Source organism: Mixophyes fleayi, chromosome 6 (genome assembly GCF_038048845.1).
Source record: "Mixophyes fleayi isolate aMixFle1 chromosome 6, aMixFle1.hap1, whole genome shotgun sequence".
NCBI lineage: Eukaryota > Metazoa > Chordata > Amphibia > Anura > Limnodynastidae > Mixophyes > Mixophyes fleayi.
Genome location: NC_134407.1, coordinates 160,316,740 through 160,341,036, shown reverse-complemented (window position 1 = coordinate 160,341,036; position 24,297 = coordinate 160,316,740). Strand labels below are relative to the sequence as shown.

Genomic DNA, 24,297 nt, shown 5'->3' with positions numbered 1-24,297 from the left:
TTTGTTCGTCCTTCAAAATGACAACTTCCACTGTGCGACAGGTACACTTTGATTGCTTTTGTGTTCAATACTCATCATGTTGCTCACTATGTGTGTAAAACAGTATTGTGGTTTTCGTAAAAAAAAATATATATATAGTTATGTTGCATTTGCATCAACAGGAGATATATATATATATATATATATATAGAGGTTATGGGTGCATTTCAGTTTCCCTACATGTCAAAAACTGATGTCAACCAAAAACATGTATGCAGTGGTGGTTTTAAATGGTTTTATTGAAATCCTTCATATTTACAACGGTTACTTTGCACTGAAGGGAACTTTTAATGGACAAACATTACAAGTTTCTATGGCATTAACTGCATTGATTTGTAATTTTTTTTGTTTGTACTGAAGCTCTAATTAGACCACCAGATTGTAACCCTCATCTACTAAGCCGCTCTGTCCAATAGATGGCATCTCCGTATACAAAGTATACCGTGGGTTGTTATTTTTTTGCAGCCAATGTAGTTACAATGTTTAATTTATACAGATTACACAATAAAAAACTGAATTTAAACTAAAAATGTAAAGAATCCAGTTTGATCATCACCTCTCTGCCATGCCCAGCACACAATGTTCCAACCAGGTAACAAGTCAATTAGACTACATGGGAGGCTTGTAGGAAATGGGTATAGAGCAAAGATCTATAGAACTGTTCAACTTATCTGTTGACACAAACACAACATTTGAATTCCAGTGATCCCATTTAGCTCTGCTCCAATGAGATGTCTCAATAGTTAGAGATGCGGTCCTGCTATGAAGTATTGTCTGATTCCACGTTAGTTGAACTAAGGAGAAATTAGGCCATAAATGTGTGGGTGCGGATACTGGTCTCCAAGCATGCATTGATTTGAAGAGAACTGAACTCTGTCATACAGGAAATATCTAGAGCGTTGCAGAATGTTCCAGCAATTACTTTTAGGGGGGTGATGGGAAGAGAAATTGCATTTCCCCTCCATATGACAACCTACACATTGATTTTCTTTCCCCCCAGCAGCAACAAAAGTTATACCCAGATTTTTCAGGATTTTACATTTTATTTGAGATTTTCGTTCATGCCGCGTTCAGAATTTCCTTTACACATGAGCACACGGAGAGGTATTTAAACCGAGGGAGCCAAAATAATATTAATTAAAAAACCAAAGAGAAAACACATTCTCTAATAAACAGAGAGACATAATGATGCCGTGGAAAGTCTGTTTAAATAATGTCCGTATTCCGGGTTAAAACACTTGAACAGAGAAGGGAGATGAGGGAGCGGGAGGAAAGGCAGGTGGGGCATGGGACGTTGGGTGAGCGGAGTTGCAGGCAGGGGGTGTAGCTTTGTTACCCAAACTGGAAGAAGAAATTTCCAGGGCCAGAAGCTGAAAAACAAAATATGTGATTAATGTAAGCTGTAAGAGACGTACTTTCTAAATATATGTTAGCACTCCTAGTAGCAGAAACTCTTTAAACAGGGCAGCTACAAAGATATCTGCTTTATTTCTTAATTGCAGGATTGAAAGGACCATTAAACCCTCAAAGTTAATACGATAATATGCCCCTGCCACGCTGTCTATATTGTGCTTAGGAAAAACAAACTTGAAACACAAGTATAAACACAAAATATAAAAAACACCGAAGTTACTCATTTGAAAAATGTCTGTGAAAAAGAAAGTAAAATAAAAATGATAAACATGTACACACACACACACACACACGTCCTTGAGAAAGACAGTATGTGAGAAGACCACTCCTGGGATTCTGTTACATTACATCCCACAGTTATGTATTGGATGTAAAAATAGAAGGCTGAAAATACATACATACGTGTGTATATATATTTCAAGTGCACACATGACAAAGGGTGGCTGTAGTTATAGTTAAGCAACCACTTCAGAAAATTGACTTCCACGCATATTTGTTCATTTTTGTTGTCCTTCAGTACAACAGATCTGATGTGTAAATACAAATTGTATCCAACACATAGACCTATGCTTGTATATTGTTGTATCCAAAGGTTTAAAAAAAAAAAGAAAAAAGAAAAAAAGAAACAAACCTGCCTTAAACAAATATAATAAAGTGGTGAATCTATTGTTGTGTTCCTCCCCACTATGTACCCCCCTTACTCTTCTTTTATATGTCATTCCATTACATCCCTCTTTTTTTATTTTTACTTTCTGTACCCCACAACTTTCTGGAAAAAATTAAAATACCATTGACTTTATGTTCCATATGAAACACTCTAAATTCTGTGGCTCTGAAAGTCACTAAGGGTTTAGGAGAAGATTGGCAGATTCATTTATGCAACTCCTTAAGGCCAAGTCAGAAGATCTGCAGCAATACATGTGCAAGGATGCAGGAATGCTGTCTCCTGTGTTCATTGTATGATAAATGCAGCTTTCAACAATCAATGGATAAACACAGTATTGGTAAAGAGACAGCAAAACACACAAAAACATGGCACATTCAGGTGCTCTCATAGCTTGCAAAACTGCCACTGCTTTTCATATATATAACAAAAAAAGAATGTACTCATCCACATTACTAAGGAAAGGATTTGATCACTGAGAAGGGGAATGTGGCTCTTCTCATGTAAAGAGGTTATGGTGCAGTGTATGACGCAATGTAATCTGTGCTAACAGCTCTGCTTGTCACCAGATGTCCCCTTCTTCTTTGCCTGTATGATGGTCCTTTCATGGACAAGGAGCAATGATACAAGGAAAGCACAGCCTGCGTATTGTTTATATAATGGTGTCAAGAGAAGGGAATCACTGACTGAAGCAGCTGCACATTACATGATGTACAGTGTCTGTATTGCTTTATTAATGTATACTCAATACCCATACACAATACTCCCGATTTACAATGAGATAGGAGATTGTTTATTAATGGCTTATTCAAATGATATGCCAATATGTGTATAGCAAGCAGTGAAAAAACATCACTAGTGTTAACATGGGAACCAATAGGACCTTTTATAAACTATGTGCCGACTTTCCTAAAATATACACAAACTATACATTTAGCAATCTCACTTGGCAGATTCATTTATGCAACTCCTTAAGGCCAAGTCAGAAGATCTGCAGCAATACATGTGCAAGGATGCAGGAATGCGGTCTCCTGTGTTGATTGTATGATAAATGCAGCTTTCAACAATCAATGGATAAACACAGTATTGGTAAAGAGACAGCAGAACACACAAAAACATGGCACATTCAGGTGCTCTCATAGCTTGCAAAACTGCCACTGCTTTTCATATATATAAATGAATCTAACTAGTCATATCCATCCAAGTTGCTTTCACTGTACGGCGATAGTAGATGCATGAAGAGAGAGAGAACTAGTGTATAGACACTAGTCTGTACTATATCATATGTTTATTTTATTATCCAATTTGCCTACTATACCAGACCCTCCTCCTTGGGAACTTCTTCATAGCTGTACTATTTAGATTTTAAAAAATGAGTCATCTCTACAAATAGATTGGAATTCTGAGTACGTAGCTTTATATTTGCCCATGGAGCGTTGTCCTGTGTTGTATTCACCAAATGGTCAATAGAACTTGATGGGGCTTCAAAATTCACTTTGAAGAACATATTTTTATTAAACGATATCTGTGACAGAATGGTCTGCCTATGCCACCCTGTCTGTTGGGAATTGGCTAGGCTTGCTTTGCCACCGTCCCCTTTGGTTATTCCGAATACGCCCCACCTGCCGCAGTAGGAGGAGCCTGCTGCCACCACTGGACTCCTTTATGGTGTCCAGAACCACGTTCCTTCTGGGTAACTGCCGCTGCTAGTGTACTCCCGTGATGGTACACTTGGGCTGGTACCCCTGACCGTTTACTATGGATCAGGGTGCTGTGGATGGATCCCTCCTGGCCTATCACACTGGCCAGAGCTGCTGGGTAGCGGGAGAGCGGTGGTACTGGAGAGCAGGGTCCAAACCTCAGAAACAGCCGGAGGATGGATTAGATTTAGTGTCTAATCTGTAGGTCACAGAATTACAGCAATATTGAAGAAGTTGTCAAGCAGGGTCTTGAAGCAAAGAGTGATGTTTATTTTGCTCAAGTGTCCTGACAAGGACAGTTCCACTGATTAAAGGTATCAGTGGTCAGGTCAGGTGGAACATCAGAATGATATATTTCAGTTCAATACAAATTTATACACAGCCTCACAGACTATTTTTAGAATCAGGATGCAATTTGTTTATCTAAACATGGATTTACATGCAATGCAAAGCTAGCAATATTTACGCATATCTGTGATATCTAAAAACCTTTCTGTGCTTTCCTGCATCTTTCAGTGGACATCTGACAGCAAGTCTAATTACTCCTTCCTTTCCCTTAAGGGGTATTGGACACTCGCATCAAAAGGTCTAATCAACATGAGATTAGTATGTGCGCTTTCTTCCAACAGTTGCAGAATACACATTTCCTCCAAAGAAAAGAATTCCTCAAGAAAAGTTGCAAACCCCAAATAAGGCATTTCCTTACACCAAGATATACAAAAGACTTTCTAAACAAAGGCTTATTGTATCAGATATATACATCAGAAATAATGCATTTCCTCTAGCAAGGTTAAAACAGAAAAAACAGAATAAAGATTTCCTATATCAAAATATAAACAATATAAAAAATAAGTGCATTTGCAATTATATAAAATTAACGACTTACGCCATTTTCTTTAAATAAATTTATACCATAAGCTACTTGTAAGTGATCTAGTCACACTATATATTTTCTAAATGTCCCACCAGTTTTGTAGCTTGCTCTGTTTTCAGAATACATATATAGCAAGTAGTACCAGTGTGTCTTTAACAGTCACTCTTTTGAAGTCTGCTTGAGCTGTTTTCACCAAGGGCAGAAGTGCAATCACATATGGATACTTACCCTTAATATGTGACATCAGCTCCAGCTTTTTAAACACAATAAATGTCAGACTTTATTTGGTGCCGAGAGTGTAAATATGTTTTGATTTCAAAACTGATTATTCAATTAATATACAGATCAGAAATATTGGCACACTTTGAAAGTCTCTCTTGTTCTTTCTGCAAGTCTGAAAAACGATAACTGGGATTGTATAGAAGTAGACACTAGGGGGTAAATGTATTAATGTCCGGATTCTTCAACTCTGGCGTGTTCAGCGTCTTCGGCGATTAAATTTAAAGCAGTGCTGCATTGTAAAGGGAAGTTTCCCTTTACAATGCAGCGCCGCTTTAAATTTAATCGCCGAAGACACTGAACACGCCGGAGTTGAAGAATCCGGACATTAATACATTTACCCCTAGAGCAGCAATTCTCAGCCGGTGTCTGTGTGCAGCTATGCAGATGGTTTCAAACACCAGGCTGAGTATTACAGCAATGTAAATGTGAACTGAGAGGTCTTGGTGTGAGGATACTGAAGATCATAGGGGCATTCAGGGATTTATATTGAACAGATAGTGCATAGGTATTAACAATTTGTTACTTTTGTTTCATGGTTTTCACTCATACTAAAAATGTAACTATAAAAATCATGTTGCCAAATTTAACTGAACAGCAGTGGCCCCATATCTAGGAAGTCCAGTGCTCCCCTGCCATAGCTAGCAATAATTGGAATTCCACTGCTGCTGACATCTCTTGCCAAGAGCACTGATTGGATAGCTGCACTCAGCACTTCAAAATTATTTCAGCATGTGACTAAGGAAATAATTAAAACGTAAGTATAGGATTTAAAATGAAAGCTTTTTTTTTAAAAAAAACAAAACTCATCACAACATTTACTTCAGTGTCATAATTTTTTTTTTTATCAGAGCTGTAACATCATCAGAAAAACTTGGAACCATTGCCATTCCTCTGTAAAGTAAAGGAACAATAGAGGAGACATCTTATTCTAAACAAGGAGGTGAAGTCAATATAAAAGACAGAAGAAGGTACACAGGCAAAGACTTCTATTTTGATCCATAAACACTCGGTCCTAAAACTCACCTTCAAAGCTGAAACCTCCTGGACTACTGAAGAATGCCTTAAATATATTGTTGGCATCGAAATCTGGATAGAAATTGGACAAGTATAATGTTAATACTATAATCAATATAGATGTCAATCATCAGGTGACATTGAATACTGCTAAAGTGTAGTCCCTCTAAGTAAAACTTGTATTGTTCAATTAAATACATATCGCCTATCATTTAAACAAGCAAAAGTGCTGCCTAACTGTGTTACAGCTTATTACCAATCTAGGAGATACAATATCTCTTTTTACTATATTTTTTTCTTTTTACTTTAATTTTTTCAGGCACATTATATTTTTAAATTTCAAATGTATAGAGTCATTTTGTGTCAACATCTTGGCAGTTATATCTCAGTAAGTATATTGTGTATTATATTAATGGGTAAACCAAAGCTCCTTGGACAAGCATACAACATTTAAACACTCTCCTATAACAGGTGAGGAGAGTGTATTGAGGATTATTATAGAAAAGGTTTGTGATGCTGACAGAGAGGACACATCATATGGGGAGAGGCCATTTCCCCCTGAGCTGTATAGCTACACGATCTCAGAGAAGTTTGGATACTCTTCTTTGATTCATTCTGTGTAATTTTTTGTGTGCGCTTGTGAGACGGGGACTTGTTTCTCATGTGTTACTGAGGATTTTTAAGTTTTATTGATGCCTAATAGTGAATACGCGTTTGCAAACAAGACAGATGTTTATGAACATGGTCATAAGTGTATGCGACATATACCTGGCATAAACTGGCTGTATATGCTACTGGGGTGTAGACTTGCTAGTGTCTTGCGATATTTGGAGCTTTACATTTGCACCTCCGATTTGGGGTGTGGTTACATCCAAGTCTGAATTAGCCCCACTATATTTATTTTCTTTTTATGTCCATCTGCTCCGGAGACATTTGTTATTTGGATAATTGTTGGAGAAAGAGTGGACATTTGATTCATCCTAATATGGAAAATATCATATTGTAAGTTATTTTTAATAGTTGAATTTGGCCTCCCCTTTTTATTATTCTATCTCAGTGCAGTAACATTAAAAAAAATAGCTGGGAAAGTTTACACTTTTAAAAGTAAGGTTGATGACTATATAAAGTTTTTATAATATGTGAACTTGACAATGGAATATCCAAAAAACCTTAAAATAAGGCAAGCTAAATAATTGGTCAACACTGACCTCCCATATTCATTCCATCCTCCTCCAAGTCCTGCCCACTATCGTAGCGAGCTTTTTTTTTGGGATCTGATAAGATTGTAAAGGCCTCGCCCACCTCTTTGAATTTCTTTTCCTCCTCTTTCTGAATTTCAGTTGTTGCAGCGCTGTGTCTGTCTGTAAGGGAATAAACAGAATGCCAGACTGAATGCAAAGGTCCACTGGCTGGGCCAACGTCTGGAAGTCACATACATACATCTTATAGTGGGAGAATTAAACTACAGTCCAACCACAGGTCTGTTCCCACAAAGAGAAGAGATAAGACTTGGGTTACAATAGTCATATATGCTCAACCAACTTTTATATAGAGCAACAGCAACTTTGAGTTAGCATATCAGTGTTGATATTAAAGGTTGGTACTACTAGAATAAACCATTATTAATTATGTTCTGTGTGTCACATTCCAATGCACAGTAGATAGGCATTACCTGGATGATGCATTAATGCACGTTTCCTGTAAGCTTTCTTGATCTCATCTTCAGATGCGTTCTTGTCTACCCCTAGTATCTTGTAGTAATCTTTCCGCTTGCTCTTCTTTAATTCCAGCTGTGCGTTCTTAAGGAACTGCTTGTGTTCTGGTAAGAAAAGGGTGTCCAGTGGGATGAATTATAAAAGCTTCTTTGTTTCCCCATACACTATTGTTTGCTGACAAACGCAGAGAACCCAGCGAGGGCTCTCCATGGTACAGTGGCACGCCATCTGCCATTCCCTCCCCCGCCACATATAATGACACACAAATAAACACTGAGTTATGTATTCAACAAATGCTGGGCCAGTGCCCAGACCACCAGCTCCTCTAAAGTACGCACTTAAAATAACAGACCCCAAGAAAACCAAACTGTACATGTCAGCATGTGTAAGCCATTTGTATAGTGCTTTTCAAGGAAGCCAAAAGTGGTTTCCCCAAGTCATGTAAGAGAATGTTAATTTAGTTGTTAATAGTAGTTTCATATGTAAATATTTGTGTGTGTCTAAATAGACCACAATATTCAGTAAGGAACAAATATAATGCACCTTGTAGTAAGATTAAACTTACCTTTTGTGTTTTCCGTCTGGTAAACCTTGTCGTAATCCCTAACTGCTTCTTCATACTGCTCTGTGTCTGTATAACTATAAAGGGACAGAGTTATGACAATGATCACGTTTTGAAGACATTGTTTAATCCTGTGCACATTTAAATAGGTTTTCCATAAAAAGTATGCATCAAAAAAAACCAAAAAACTGATCCACATTTTATTTAGTTCACATTAAGCAAAATATAGCATGCCAATGTTTTTTTCTACACTACCCAAGGTGTCTAGCTATGCTTACAATTGCAAATGCACCTTTTATTATTTATTAGAATTTATCTATATCTTTATGAACCAGTTATGAACATTGCTCAGATTCTATAAAACTGGAGAATATCATCAATAATAATAGCAATTTATATTATATAAATTGTAATTTGTTTATTTTTCATAGCAAAAAAACCCCCAAACAAACAAAACTAGCATTTATTGCTATGAAAACCAAAGCAAGTCAACCTTCAGTAGGGTACTCTCCTTTCCCCAGCAATTTCAGAGTAATGCTGGATTGCCCAAAATGGCAAATGTGAATACACCTTTATTTGTAGGTTGGTTCCTTCACAGTTAAATAAAAGATATCTTATTGTAAGTCTGACTCTCTATAGGTCAGAGTGATTGGCTGGAGATTTGCAAATTAAATTTAAATGACAGAAAGGATTACTTTGCTATTTGAGCTTGTTTTGATGTCAGCAGTATCTTAACGATTAGCTAAAACTGTGGGATCTGATTTTGCTGTTACTGAAGGCAAAAGCTCCAGAAAGTCAGGGTAAGACTGAAGAATTTATTTCATCTTCATGCACCATATATGAAAGTATAATTATTTTGGTTTAATATATGCACCATACGTTAAAATACAATTATTTTGGTTTTACAGCCTTTTAAAAAAAGTTAATAGAAAAATAAACAGAAAAAAAAAAGAAGAAAGAAAAGCATGATATGGTTAAAGACAGTACTGCAAATATGGAAACAGTACTAGGCAGGCTTTCATCCAGAAAGCATATTGAAACAACTCACATGGGCAATAAGTCGTACACGCAATATAGACACCAGATGCAAAAATGTTACAAAGTATGTTAAGATCTCTTACCATTGTGCTCGCCGTAAGTATGCTTTGATGTATGTTTCATCCAGTTTTATCGCATTAGAACAATCCTCTATGGCCTCGTCCAGTTTCTTGAGCTGTGAAAATCAAATAGTTGTATTACATCAATTAACTATTATGAGAGGTGCTAAGAAAGGGGCCATAACAGAAAAGTAAGCTGGATCAGAAAGGTACCAGACCTCTCCTAGAAGTTACAAGAAAACTACTTAAATTAATTGACAGAGTGAGCAGAAAGGGTTAGGAAAAGGTTGTACATAAGTGGATAGGAGAAAACAGATGAGAAGGGGGTCAAGTAACACAAAAGTTTATTAAACTGTATTTCTGTAGTGTAGGACCTGTGGTACATTCCTCCACGTGATGGTTATAAATATAGTTTTATGAAATTAATCCAGTAGTGAGTCCACACCAAGACTTTTGGTCTCTAGAGCCTAAAAGACAGTTTAATTGTCTACTGAACGCTGCAATCTAACACAGGCAGGCGTTGAAATCAGTGATCCCTATGTAGCATGTGGGTCTTCAATGTACACAGGCTTTAATGGAAACAGAGGAGAGAAAGAATGGCAGAAATCATGTGCAGACTTTAAATAAGTTCACCTTTTTCTTACAGACCTGTGTACTTTTCTGATGTGCTTTACATGGGGATAAATGATGCCAAAACTTGTCTGCATTAGCACACAGAGGAGTTTACAGAGGCGTGAATGCAATGTTCAAACCATGGTGAAATAAAATCTGTGTTCATCACCATTGCTTTCTATCCAAAATAATGTAGAAAAATGTTTTAGGCCTTTCAATTCGCAAAAACATGGTGTGCAAGTAAAATGTGTAATAGGCAGACCTGTGATACTACACACATACTTCTACAGTACTTACCTTCGCATTGACAGTGCCACGATTACAGTATAATTTGGCATTTGTTTTGATATTATTGGGATCTATGCTGAGTGCTTCTGAGTACAATCTGTAGGCCAGCTCATAATTGCAGTCTTTAAATGCTTGGTTACCTTCTTCCTTTTTGGCTTTTAAAGCCTTGGCATTCTGAAACAGAGAAAGTCCAGCTTGTTGAGGTGTACAAAAAGCCAGGTACATCTAGAATCTAGGTGGACTTAAAACTTAACAATCTCTTTTAAAACATGTTTAACACCCCCTTTCCTGTTGCTTTGAACCCAAGGGGTGGTAATTGTGTGAACATTAAAAAGGGCCCCCATTTCAATTTGGTAATGAACACACAATAAAATAGAAAAACCAGCAGCAATTGCAGAGTAACTCTCAGCCTGGTGTTTAAATGTAAATGGCTATATGGAGGTTGGGCAAGCTGCATGAAACACACTTAGGTTGACAATATTCATATGCAGGCATTTGCCCTCAAATTCCAGGCTGTGATGCCTGGAGCATCACCAGAAAGGAGTCTCCTAAACAGTGTTGGTCCAAGGAACTCCCCATGTTTCTTTTAAATTGAAAAGAGGCCATTCCCCAAATACAATATTTCATGGATCTTTACTTTTAAAAAGATCAGTGTAAAAGCCCTTTTGAAATGGGATTTTTTTTTTCAGATTCAAAACAACTATAATGGAATCACTGCTTGGATTTAACAACCAAATTCCCTTCACATTATTACTTTGAAGCATTACCTTATAGTAAGCAATTAAAAGTCACTTAAAAAAAATCTCATTATCTCCGTAGATGCTTTATGCTCCTGTTAAATTTAGAATCACATTTTCTAAAGTGTAATAAAACAATTGCAGAACTTAAGTCATGGGGGCACCAGTGTGTAAATGTTGAGAAGTTGTGCTTTCCTACACCATGTGCATTTTCCAACATTCCCCGCTATCACTAATATCCGCAGGTCACATCATGTTCTCTTCAATGACAGTATAGAGCCACAAAATCAGCTATGGAAAAATTGCCCCATGAAAACCAAAATGTGCTGCATTGTTTCTGGGCTGTGTCACGTGTCTAGATAATAAATCACACACGAGGTATCTTACACGGGAGAGGTAACAATTTGGATTTGCATCTCTAGTGGAGCAAATTAAGCAAAAAACACAGCAGTTCCAGATTTTCAAACACCACAAATACATTGGGGTGTCTAGTATTCTAAATGGAGTTCTTTCAGGGATCATTTTTGCATTCTAGTAAACTAGGGCCTACACACCTACGTCTTGAAATCCAAGATATACAATAGAGATGAGCAAAACTGCAGCAAAATCACACACAAATCAGGCCGGTCCACAGATAAAAGACGCTTCAATGATCGAATCAGAGTTGGCTTTTACTCCACTATTCTGCAATATATTTGTAAATTCACAGTATTTATACTCTAACAATAGAGATGGGACTGCAACAGTCAATTCCTCGATCTTTGTGGTGTAGTTGGTATAAGTGTAGAGATAGGATTAGCACAGCAATGCATTACAGTATTACGATGTACCAGAATTACTACTACAGGTTATTCTTTTTTGCTGTCCAGTTCCATTTACTAATTCTCTCTCACAAACTTATAAAATGTGTGTTTGTGGTTAGTCACACTAGGTGCACATCACTCATACTGTGTACCACTGCCAGTTCAGGACAGCATAGGTACAGCAGCTGAAGCTTAAACAATTGCTCTTGGTATGTTGTACAAGAAAACTTACTAGTATCACATTTCATAATCATCACTGATGTGTGTTCATTAATTGTGTGATCTAGGCAGTCATGATCGCTTTTGCTGCACACGTCATATAATGTTCTGTTTCCTCTATTAATAACATGCAGAAGCCGGAAATTGTGTGGTCAAAAACACAGTGTTAAGAGAAGTCATGAACTATAATGTGATAGAAGATCATCTAGCCTTGAAGAGTTGACGTAAATAGTCATGATGAAATGAGCCACACAAGTTCTGTGGGCCAAGCTAACTTACACATAAGCGGCGTTAATGAAGAGCAACCCCCCTCCGCCGTTAACAGCAGCAGCACCTGAAAATCAGAAGGATATAATGCCCTCATGTAGTGTCCCTGTTTATACAAACTCAGAAGCACCAACAGCAGCAGCATTTGGTCAAAAAGCAATAAATTTATTTACATATGTCAAAAATGACAATGATTAACCTACAAGTTAGCAGCACTGGCAGCTGAAAGTGTACATACACCCAATTCTGAAGAGTTAATACAAAGGTAGGGACTCTAAAGATAAAAACGGTATTGGAAGGGGAAGCATAGCAAGAAGGTGCAGACAGTTACATACTGTTGGATAATGATAAAAATACAAGTGTTGAAAATGATGGTCGTGATAATGAATCAGACAGTTTGCAATTCCCTCGCAGTCATGATCCCCAAGGCTGAAATTCTCATTAACATATATTGCAAAGCATTTTCTTCCAGGTACAAAAAAAATCTGTTCTCGCTTATCAATTGCAAACAGTCCAGGAAACATTATAAACTTTAGGGAACAAACTGCCATTAGACAAGTTGAAATTGGAGGTCCCATCTGATAGAATAGTACATGCTTATGTAGCTTCATGAGCAACAAAAGCCACCACCAACTATGTCATTGTGCACTTCAGGCTGCTGGATGGGGTCTACTATTATTCTAGGCAATAGCAGATCAAGGTGGACTTAAGCCAGCTGTTAGCACCTCTCCGCAGTCTTGTGTATAATGAATGAAGAACGTGCAGTAACAATCAAGGCCAAGAGCAAAAACAGGAATTTACAAAGCTTCAGCAATCTATGGTCTTCAGAGAAACTGCCGGATACCTGAATGTGGTTATGCAGCTTAAATGGCATTTTTCAAAATCACTGTAGTTTTCTTAAATTAAAGTTTAGTGTTACCGTTCACATACTTAGGTGTCCATTGTGAGAGTCCAATTAAAAAGATCAAACCTCTTTAGAGGAAACGTATTGCAACATTTATTTGCCTATAAATGCACAGCGCAAATAGGTCAAAAAGTTGAAAGTAGTTTGAACAAAAACATTATGTTAAAGTTACAGAAGCTGGCAAAATGAGGAAATACTTAAGACTATTTAAAAAAAAACGTCTTCGAGGTCAACACATTATAATATAATGATAATGCACATCACCCCACAATCCCAAACAAAACCCTGCATGTGCCAAATTGAAATCATTATATCAGCGGCCTATTAGGAGATCATATCCAGTCTGATGATGCTATCAGTCTGCCAGCAAGGAAAGAAGGACAAGGAATAACCTAGATAAATCTCAATCTGATGAAGAATATTGAGATTCAGGAACAAGAGGTGCAGACAAAAGCTACACAACTGCCTGGGACTCCAACTGGAGGAGAGTGGCAGGATGCTACTAAGAGATTGTGGTGAACACAAGTTATAGCAGCGAGTACTACAAATATATCTTCTGGGTTTATTAGTCCACAGGTGACGACCTGATCTCCACCATCGCACTGAGGCATTGCTAGTGACAATCTCAGTTACACACCATTCTGCTTTATGGCAGTTGCAAGGATACCCACCCAACGTATGTAGTGTCTGGGGGATGGCTGTCAAATACGATCTACACACCCAGGAAATAGATCAATAAGGCCAGCCTGAGAACTACACACATCCATCTATGATAAGAAGTCAACAACAAGGAGGAACCAACTTTTCACACCTGTGCAACAGCAGAAACTGTGCTAGGTTTAACACAGCAACTAATTCCGCAGCGCTGTACAGAGAACTCATTCACATCAGTCCCGGCCCCATTGGAGCTTACAGTCCAAATTCCCTAATATAGACACACACAGACACAGACAGACAGGGAGACAGACAGAGAGAGACTAGGGTCAATTTTGATAGCAGCCAATTAACCTACTAGTATGTTTTTGGAGTGTGGGAGGAAACCGGAGCACCCGGAGGAAACCCACGCAAACACAGGGAGAACATACAAACTCCACACAGATAAGACCATGGTTGGGAATCTAACTCATGACCCCAGTGCTGTGAGGCAGACGTGCTAACCACTAGGCCACTGTGCTGCCCTTATTGTCAGTTCTTTATCCTGGAGCTCTCTCCCCCTCTCGCTCTTTTAATTTCTCACTGACCCTAGAAATTTCGAAATTCTTCTCACAGCAGCAGTTAGTGTGACTGAGCCTTTTATGGTGTGTTACGCGTTTCATCAACAAGAGCGTGAGACATAGTAATGCAAAATTGAACCCATAAAAGAGAATTGCAAGTGGAGAAAAGTATTGAGAATTCCACCTCCAATTGCAGAATGAGGTGAATATTCCATGAAACAGTCTAGAAAATGTTGCTCATCTCTAATATAAATCTTTTTATCAGACCACGTGTTCTCAGAACTTGTTTAGGGGTGCCCGTAACCGTAATCAAGGGCAAATTGGGGAATAAAATATATCAATTCGACACATTTGGGACATCGACACAAGGTCTCCAGACCTTTTACCTGCTTAATTGATGATGAAATAACAAGGGAATAGCCCATACATATCCATGAAATAGCTTTGGAGTCGATTGTCCCATTACTTTTGGTCCCTTAAAAAGTGGGAGGCACATATAGAAACAGTTGTAATTCCTACACCGTTCACCTGATTTGGATGTAAATTCCCTCAAATTAAAGCTCAAAGTCTGCAGTTAAAGCACATCTTGTTAGTTTCATTTCAAATCCATTGTGGTGGTGTATAGAGACAAAATATGAGAATTGTGTCAATGTCTCCTGACAAAATAAGCGCAAGCATATATATTAATAATATATATATATATATATATATATATATATATATATATATATATATATATATATATATATATATATATATATATATAATTTTTTTTTTCTCTTCAAGGAAAAACAGTTTTCCCGTCTCTCTTTAGTAAGTTTTTCTTGCATAATATAAAAAAAAACAAAAAACTGAAAAGGGAATCAACATATGCTACAAAAAAAAAGTATGTAAGAATTTCAAATGTGGTATGTGGGTTGCCCACTTTTTCATGCAGGAAATAATTGAAACCAGAATTTTAACTTCGTGAGATCTTCATCATCATCATCATCAACATTTATTTATATAGCGCCAGCAAATTCCGTAGCGCTTTACAATTGGGAACAAACATTAATAAGACAATACTGGGTAATACATACAGACAGAGAGGTAAGAGAACCCTGCTCGAAAGCTTACAATCTATAAGACAGATCTTGTCAAAAACACAACCTGCCTGAGAATACGTTAATCCTGTGACTAAACTAAATGTAGAGAATATCAAATTTAAACAAGTGAACCCCAATCCATGTTTCAAAAATTTAGGCCTTTTAATTTATCTAGCGTTATTATAAGCATAAAAAACTTGCATTGCTCTAAGCAGATAATAACAATGTACATGGCTAATAGAGATTTTCTATTTTAGAATTTTTAAAACCTATTAAATAATATGGTATGTAATATTCATTGTTCGTAAAAAACAAGTTGCACTGGAACACTTACCCTGCAGGCTAGCCGAGCTTTCTGATGATCTGGGAACATTTTCAAGGCCTGCACAAAAAACTGTACGGCCTTCTCGATACAGTCCTCATAATACAGGCAGAGTCCCCGCACATACAGTGCGTCGGCATTTGTAGAGTCCAAACGTAAGAGATCACTAGAAGGAGAAAAGAAAGTATAGTCTGGTGTAGGCAGCAAGTAGTGAAGTGAACCTGTTTTGAAAAAAATCTAACAAAAAAAAAAAAAAAAAAAAGACAATCTCAAAAAACTTATTTTTAAATGTGGCTGGGTCAGGAAATATATATGAAGGACATAGTTGTCCAATACTCATCTGTGCAGGCTATGAGCAATTATAAAGAAATATTTAATAGGATGTATATTCAATCACTGGTTTATAATGGACCTGTCACCAACACAAAACTGCACATTACAATGAAACCGATAGGTCCACAACGCCCTGGACAATGCCTCCATTCATCCAAATTACACCGTACATGTGCCATTTCATTATTAAATTTATATAGTGTTTGATAGCGTGACTCCTGAGTGCATGAATATACGTGGATCACATAAAACATATGCTATAGCGCACATGTTGATTGTGCGAAGAAAGAAACCCTGGCAAAGATATTGATGGACTGTATGCAAGCCTTAGGTTCCAGTGTTTTAAACTCCAGGGAAAATTGTTAGTATTGGAAAGCCAAAATATTTGGGCTTGACTGTCACAAACCCAAACTGAGGACATCCCAAAGCAAGCCATAAAAAGTCATAGTGACTATGCAACCACTGCCTGTAAGACCTTCCTGACGAAATTTGCTTTGCAGAAGAAACCATGTGTCCACAGTAAAATAATGTTTGGAGCTACTTTCTGAGAGAGCTTTATGGGTAGAGCTACAAAAAAAACTGAGAACTATGGGTGGCAGAAAATATGCTGTTTCATGGGGGGGCGGGGGAAAGTGCCCCAGTGATCTGAGATTACTTTTTCTGATTGGAGGCCCAAAAAGGCTTTCCTGTCAAGGGAAGCCCAGGGTTTTAAGACGCAATGTGCCATTACTATGGGATGCATTGCCCAAGTAGGAGAGACAATCTTCAACCAAGAAGACCGATCATGTAGCATAGTTCCCCTTACCCAGTTATACGCGATAGACAAACTACTTATCCCGAAATAGAAGATAAGGTCCATCGTGGTGGGAGCTCAGGTGTGTAGATTGCCTGTCGACCTAGCAGCTGGACATCAAGGAGACCAGGCCTGGCATTCACATTTCAACTAACCCCTGGGGGCAGACGTCTGACCTCTGGAATACTGACCCTGCGACCTCATGGAGGAGCGAATGGAACAAAACCTGGGCATCTTGGGTTTAAAAACATTAACAGGAAGGAAAGTACTCCTACCTCCTGTTGTCTGGCTAATAATGGTATCAAGCTCCAGCCAAAACAGAAGACCCCCAGAAAAAAGGGAGTGCTTCCATTGCCTTTTTGGACTTTACATTAGCCTCCCAGGACTTAAGCCAGAGAGTACGACGTGCCGAGACAGAAATCCGTATGCCAATCAGTCCCATATCCAGGGCCACCTCCCCCAAGTAGTCTGTAGATCTCTGAATATGTTCCACTAAAGGAAGCAGTTCAGAATAAGGTCTGCCGACCAATAAACCCTCCGAAAGCTGTTCTAACCAGCGCTCCGCTGCAGCCGACAGATCACCTGGAACTTCCAATACGATGATGACCAGGGCTCACCCTCACAAAAAAAACACTTTGACCGCCGTACAAAGAGACAAGTCTCCACAGTCTCAGGGACTACGGCCTCAGAAACGTCAAACACCTGGTGCACAGCCTACATCAAGTACTCCACCGCCTGGCGGTCAGGAGGAAGTTCCGCTGAAAAAGAGGCGTTTACTACATTTGACTCCACAACCATTTTGCCTTCCTCTTGGAAAGAGCAGTGAAAATCTGACTTGCTTACGGGAGAAAGATGGCATAGTGGATTACAACATACTCTCTGAGGAGGAAACTAACATTAAACCCTGTACCAAAGCCACTAGATCTTGGACCCAGGCCGGTTCCTCAGAGTCCAGTGAACCAGGAACGGAATCTGCCATACTCCCTGCAGAGGCAGGGGAAACTGGGGAAGGACAGCCCATTGTTTGGGAATACACCAACCGGGCAATCTCAGCTACAGAACTGGATAGTGACCGAGCCGAAAGGAGAGAATAACTATCTCCCATGAGAACAAGAATCCTAACCAGGATAACAGTGGAAAATCAAAGAAGGAAAAAAACCAAAACAAAACCCAAAAACAAATGTAAAGCGAAGGCATCCAGAGTTCCCATTGGATTCTAAGAAAAGAATCATCATCCATGGAAGATACTGGAACACTGGGGACTTCCCAAAGCTGTCCCTAAGGGAGGGTACACTCAGAAGTCGCAGTGCACAGCACCTTATGTTGAAGGCTGGCATCCTTGGACGCAAAAGTATTACATCTGCAGAACTTTGGTGGCCGCCCTGCACAGCTGCTCAGCAGAGGCCCAGTGACACGCCACCGAAGAAGCACCCATCAAACTGGTGGAATGTGCCCTCACATTTTCAGAGACCGGCTGCCATGCCCAGTGTAAACCTGGCAAATTACCAAAGTAATTCACTTGGCAATGGTCTGTTTATAGGCTGGCCAACTTCTCTTCTGGACAAAGTAGAAAACCGATAGGTTATCCGTCCTATGTAAATAGGTTCTCAAGAGCAAAACCACATTCACAGAGAGAAGAGAGTCCTCTTCTTCTGGAGACTTATCCTGGTCTAAGATCAGAATCACAATATCTTGAGACAAGTAGGACCTGGGGACCACCTTGGGCTGAAAGGGAGACTTGGGGCCTGATTCATTAAAGGATCTTAAATGAAAATGTATCTTATTTCAGTCTCCTGGACAAAACCATGTTACAACGCAAGGGGTGCAAATTAGTTTTTTGTTTTGCACATAAGTTAAATACTGACTGTTTTTTCATGTAGCACACATACTTGACAGCTTATTTGTACACTGAAATTTAAAGTTGATATTTGTGTGCTACATGAAAAAACAGTCAGCATTTAACTTATGTGCAAAACACAAAACTAGTTTGCACTCCTTGCAATGTAACATGGTTTTGTCCAGAAGACTGAAATAAGATACATTTTCATTTAAGATCCTTAATGAATCAGGCCCTTGGTTCTTAGCTCAACCCTGTCCTTGTGGAAGTTGAAAAATGGAGATCTACAAGACAGAAACCCAAGCTCGAAAAACTGTACTTGCTTTGTAGATAGCATACAGGAAAGGAGTCTTCGAGGTAAGGAACTTTAACTGCAAAGAAATCAAATTGGTTCTACAGAAGGTAAACAGATCTGGTCTTAGAGGCAGGAGCTACGCTGGGCCCTTTTTCATGTTTAGGAGGTTGGTGACCTTCTTGGCCAGCCCGATGCTACAAGAATCACCTGAGCACCCTCTCTTTTTACCTATTTTAGCACCTGTGAAAAACATTGATACTGGCATGAGCAGAGAGATCAGTTGGAAGTTTCAAGGAACTGACATGGCGTCTACTAGAAACACCTGCAGAACCCTTGTACTGGAACAGAAAAACTCCACATTTTGGTTCAACTGAGAAGAAATCACATCGATATTTCATATGAAGGAACTGCCTTCTAAAGAAGTCTGCTTCCCAGTTCTCTACCCCCGAGAGGACTAAAGCCGATATGTCTGGAACGTTCTATTCCGCCCACTGGAAAATTCTGGCAGTATGTCTCATTGCCAGCGTAATTCTTCACACCCCTATGGTGATTTAGGGAAGACATGGCATTGTCTGATGGAACCTTTATGGCCCCACCTCGCAGGAATTGCTGCACTGTGGCAAGACATTGAAAACCGTTCTGAGTACCAGCACATAAATCAAGAGCGTGGACCCATGGAACCTCTGCTGAAGCACAACTGTCCCCATCTACAGAGACTGGCATTAAAGGTCACCAATGTCTCATCCTATATGGCAAATGGGTGACCCCTGTCGGGGTCATCCTTCCTCAGCCAGCAGCAGAGCGCAACACGCACCTCCAGAGAGTATGAAGATCTGGAATGCCCTTCAACGGAAATGTGCAAACTACAGTGCCTCAAAGGTGGCAACCATTTTCTCAGGACTTTCTTGCACAGGTGAATCAACACCTGTTTGCAAGTTAACAGGGATTTAACCAGTCCCTGTAGTTTGAGGATCTTATCAGCTGGTAAGAACACCCATTGCTGAAGGGTGTCAAACAGAAGGCAGAGAAAGATCATCAGCTGGGACATGGTCAGATTGGATTTGCCGTGCTAACCGTGAGTCTCTAAACCTGGGCTATCTCCTGAACATGGGACTGAAGCAAGGCCAAGGAGTGCAACCCACTGGATCTGAGAAGGACCACTATCACTGCCATCATTATAAATACCCGCAGCGCAGTCATCAGGCCAAATGTAAAGGCCTGAAACTGATAATGATGGGACTGAATTTCAAATCTGAGAAGAAACTTGTGACTGGATCACTGATAAATAACTTGTTTGTGGCTGGATCATGTGGCAATAATTTATTGTAAAAATGTATTTCAATCAGAGGTGCAGGTACCAATGTATAATTTGAAATGCACTTATCGTGTTACATTGGGATGTGTTTTGTATGGAAGTGTCATTGTTTGGGTTTGTAAGGCTGCTAGAGGAAATCTCCAATTAGGCATATGTGGGGAGGGAGTCTGATAGCAGGAAATGCTAACTAAGTTTTTTAAAGAAGTATCAAATGCCTGCTCTGGCTAAAGGGCAGCAGGGGTTCGTTACTGTGTGGCCTTTTGTCAAAAGTGTTCAAACCTTTCTGAACATTGTAAACAGCATGTGATGGATGAAATCAAAGCAAGTTATAGGATAGCAGAGATAAGTGTAAATATGGTTAGCTTTGAATTTCATGTAAATCCATGTTTGGATAAACAAAGTGCATCCTGATTCTAAAAATAAATCAGACCTCAAGGGGGCTGGCTTACCCAGTAAGGCGGTGTTCAAAGGTCTATAAAAACAGCACTGATTTGTATTAAAAGTTGTTCTTCTGATTTCATCTGACCTTAGCACTGGTACCTCCAATCAGTATGACTGCAAATAAACATCACTTGCTCTAAAGACCTGCTTGAAAATATCTTCCATGCTGAAAATCCTGTGAACTACCGATTAGACCCAATATCTAATCCGTTCCTGGCTGTTTCTGAGGTTTGGACCCAGCTTTTCCGCTACCATTGGTCTACCTGCTACCCTGCAGTTCTGGTCAGTGCGATAGGCCAAGGGGGATCGATCCACAGCAACCCTGATCCATAGTAAGAGGTCAGGAGTACCGGCCCAGGTACACCAGTAACGAGGTACATTCGCAGCGTCAGTTACCCAGAAGAAACCCAGTACTGGATGCCGGTAAGGAGTCCAGTGGTGGCAGCATTTGTAAGCCCCTCCTACTGCAGCAAGAGGACGCATTTGGGATAACAAAAGGGAACGGTGGCAAAGCAAGCCCAGCCGGTTCCCAGCAGCAACAGACAGGGTGGAATAAGCGGTCCATCCTGTCACAAAACTGTTGTCCTTCTCAGATTGAAACATGTAGTTACACATCACTGATGTCCATTGGACACCATGAACACGTCCCATACCATGCTGTTGATGGCAGACCACCAGCAACTGAATTTTTAAAGGTTTCATAATAGGTTGAAAGCGGCCATTCAGCTTCTGGATAAGGAAAAGATAGGAGTAAACTCAAACCCTTTTGCTATTCTGGGATGGGAATAACTAATAAGGGACTGAATGACTTTTCCTAGGGCAATCTGTTTTGACCCGTCTCCTGGAAGACCAATGGAGAAAAAGCAACAGGGCGGGTAGGTCAGGAGATCTATTATGTGTCCCCAACTTATGATGCCTCTCACTCAGGTGTTTGTGTTGGAATCGAACCAATGGACCCGGTAAGAGAAGCAGACAGGTTCCCACCACAGGAGTACCCAGATGGGTAGCCTGCTTGTCATGCTCAGTGCTAGTCAGAGGGCTTGGATGCAAGATATCCAGCCACCGAAGCATATCTACCCTCTCTGCATCCATTCTTTCCTGGGGAGCTGAGGACTAACCCCTTGGCTTCTTGTAGGGAATAATGAAAGAAAAAAAACATAGGACCCTTAGGCCTAAAAGAAATAACAAGGGGAAAGGGACACTCGTCCCTCCACCAATGATTTTATCAAGTTGAGGACTGAAGAGGATGTCTCCAGTGTTATGGAAGCGACTTCAGAGACCTGCACTTTGCACTCTGCTTTCACCTCCCAGGTCCAAAGCCAGAAAGCAAGTTGTGCCCCAATACTGGGGCTATAATTTTATCACCATATAAATGGCAGTTTGCCCAAAGAAAGTCTCCGGATACGCTCCACAAGGGTAAGCAAATCATATTTAAACGTGTTAAATTCCTGATCCTCAGTCCATCTCTCCACCACCTTCTTGACCCAAGTTGAGTCCAATTGAGGCCTCTACTGATGTGAACACAGTTTTAAGGGTACCTTCAATTTTCCTGTCCATGCTATTCCACAAGATAGCAATGTTCGGAATTGGTATAGTGGTGGATTTGGAAAGGCCAGCTATGGCCTATTCAAACACCCACCTTGGGCGAGGATTACCATTTTCCTATATCCTCACTAGGTAGGAGTACAATAATGTGAGATTTGAAACCTACAGTCGGGTAGGTTTCAAAGCAGGTCGTTAAGCAGGTCTTTCAACGGAGTGGATCAATAAAATTAAACCATACTTTTTTGCTCTCTCTTAAACAGCTGTCTGGAAAATCTGATTCATCTAAATCTAGGAGTTGGTTCTCCACTTCACATCTGAGGGCATCCTCCTCAGACTGGGCACAAAACAATTTGGAATGACATCTGGAGCAAACTAAAACTTTTGCCACTGTCCCACTTCCAGGTTTAGCCTTGGACATAGAAAAAATGAGGGGACACAATCAGTTATACAATCCAAGAGGATGTGAAACTACCAAGAAACAGGCCATAAGATAGAGAAATAGCTCCAGAAACAGCACCCCAATACCTCACCACTAAATTCAATGCAGCAAGGATGGCAGACGGGAAGAAGGAGCTGCTAGTTCAGGCTTCTCAAGAGAGAACTATACTCCTTCTGGTGGGCTTGCCAGACAGAGCAGCCACAACAAGGAGGAGGTGCACCTCCAACCAGGGTAGAGTATATAGGGATGGCTGCCGTCCAGATGACACCACCTCAGTGGCTAGTGTGATGCTGCTATGAAGGTCAGCCCCGGCCTGACCACCCCCCTTCATCTCTGTTATCGGCAGTCCTACTTAATCCCTGGCTCCCAGGAGTAGACCACAACTTGCTACCTGGCTCCACCGTACCAGAAGAGCCCCAATGCATCCATTGAACTTTCCTTCCCAATGGTGCTGGAGGCACAGGAATCCTCAGGTAGTACCTGCAGCGGTAGGGTTGGGTAGCTCCCAGAAGCGATCCCACGGCAGGAGCCAGCTACCAGCAGGAAAAGCAGATTGTTGCACCTCAACAAACAACTCCAGGCATCACCAGCTGTAGCTGAGTGATGCTGATCCAGTAACACCATAAACACAACTTAAAACAACTTTAGAGGCTGCCTATATTAGCCACAGACGAGCAACCAGTTCCAGCTGGCACTGAGGATTCAGAAGCAACCAATGGGGTAGAGAGAGGGATGAGTTTCAGTTTCTCCTGTAAATTTAAAAGTGCCCAAGCACCAGTCACCACACTCCATAACCGTGTCCCCCATGGATTATAGAGAAAAAAGGTTTAAGTATGTGACATTTAAGCTGAACCAGATCCTTGTCCAATCTGGCCACGTGTGACTTAAATTAGACTAGGGAGTAAATGTATTATTGTCCGAATTCTGCAAGTTGCCGGAAGTTGGCAACTTGCAGAATACGGAGAATTATACATTTACCCCTAGATCTTGTTGTTTAATACTGAACCCAAACATAGATGATGATAATTGGTATATATAAATATAACCAAGGTTAATACAAATATGCTTTTCATATACAGGACAGTGCAGATGACAAGGGAAGATCGACTTGACTATGGAATTCAAGAAAGGTGGCAATGTCCAATCCATTTACTAGTTTATAGCATTATAGGGGTACTTGATCCAAGGAATTTATTTGATTGCAATTTATGGGATCAGGTAAATTGTGTGTGAGCTGGTGGACCAATAGAAAGATACAATCCTGAATATTGGTCCACACCTATCATCAGTAACGTTGCACAGAAACTGTCTTCTAGCCATGAAAAACAGAGACAACAGGACAAGAGGCTGCCAGGAGCAGCCCGGGGATTTCAGGGAGCAGAAGCCCTTTGTAGGGTGTTTTCTACACCCTACCTGGAAGAGCTGCTTTAATAAAGAGAAATACTGTGATGATTGGATTTTACTAGAATGTTGAAGTATGCGGCTTTG

General features: G+C 39.9%; 1 protein-coding gene across 1 annotated transcript in view; it reads right to left on the bottom strand.

Moving 5' to 3' along the window:
* Window positions 1-260: 260 nt before the first annotated feature.
* DNAJC7 (DnaJ heat shock protein family (Hsp40) member C7) overlaps window positions 261-24,297 on the bottom strand; it is a 45,458-nt gene continuing 21,421 nt past the window's right edge. Inside the window, exons 7-14 of the mRNA XM_075176930.1 lie at window positions 15,824-15,977; window positions 10,270-10,434; window positions 9,385-9,476; window positions 8,267-8,340; window positions 7,659-7,805; window positions 7,195-7,347; window positions 5,996-6,058; window positions 261-1,409 (exon numbers count right to left, since the gene is read on the bottom strand). Coding sequence (XP_075033031.1) covers window positions 1,372-1,409; window positions 5,996-6,058; window positions 7,195-7,347; window positions 7,659-7,805; window positions 8,267-8,340; window positions 9,385-9,476; window positions 10,270-10,434; window positions 15,824-15,977 — 886 coding nt within the window. The 3' untranslated portion in view covers window positions 261-1,371. The remainder of the gene's footprint in view (window positions 1,410-5,995; window positions 6,059-7,194; window positions 7,348-7,658; window positions 7,806-8,266; window positions 8,341-9,384; window positions 9,477-10,269; window positions 10,435-15,823; window positions 15,978-24,297) is intronic.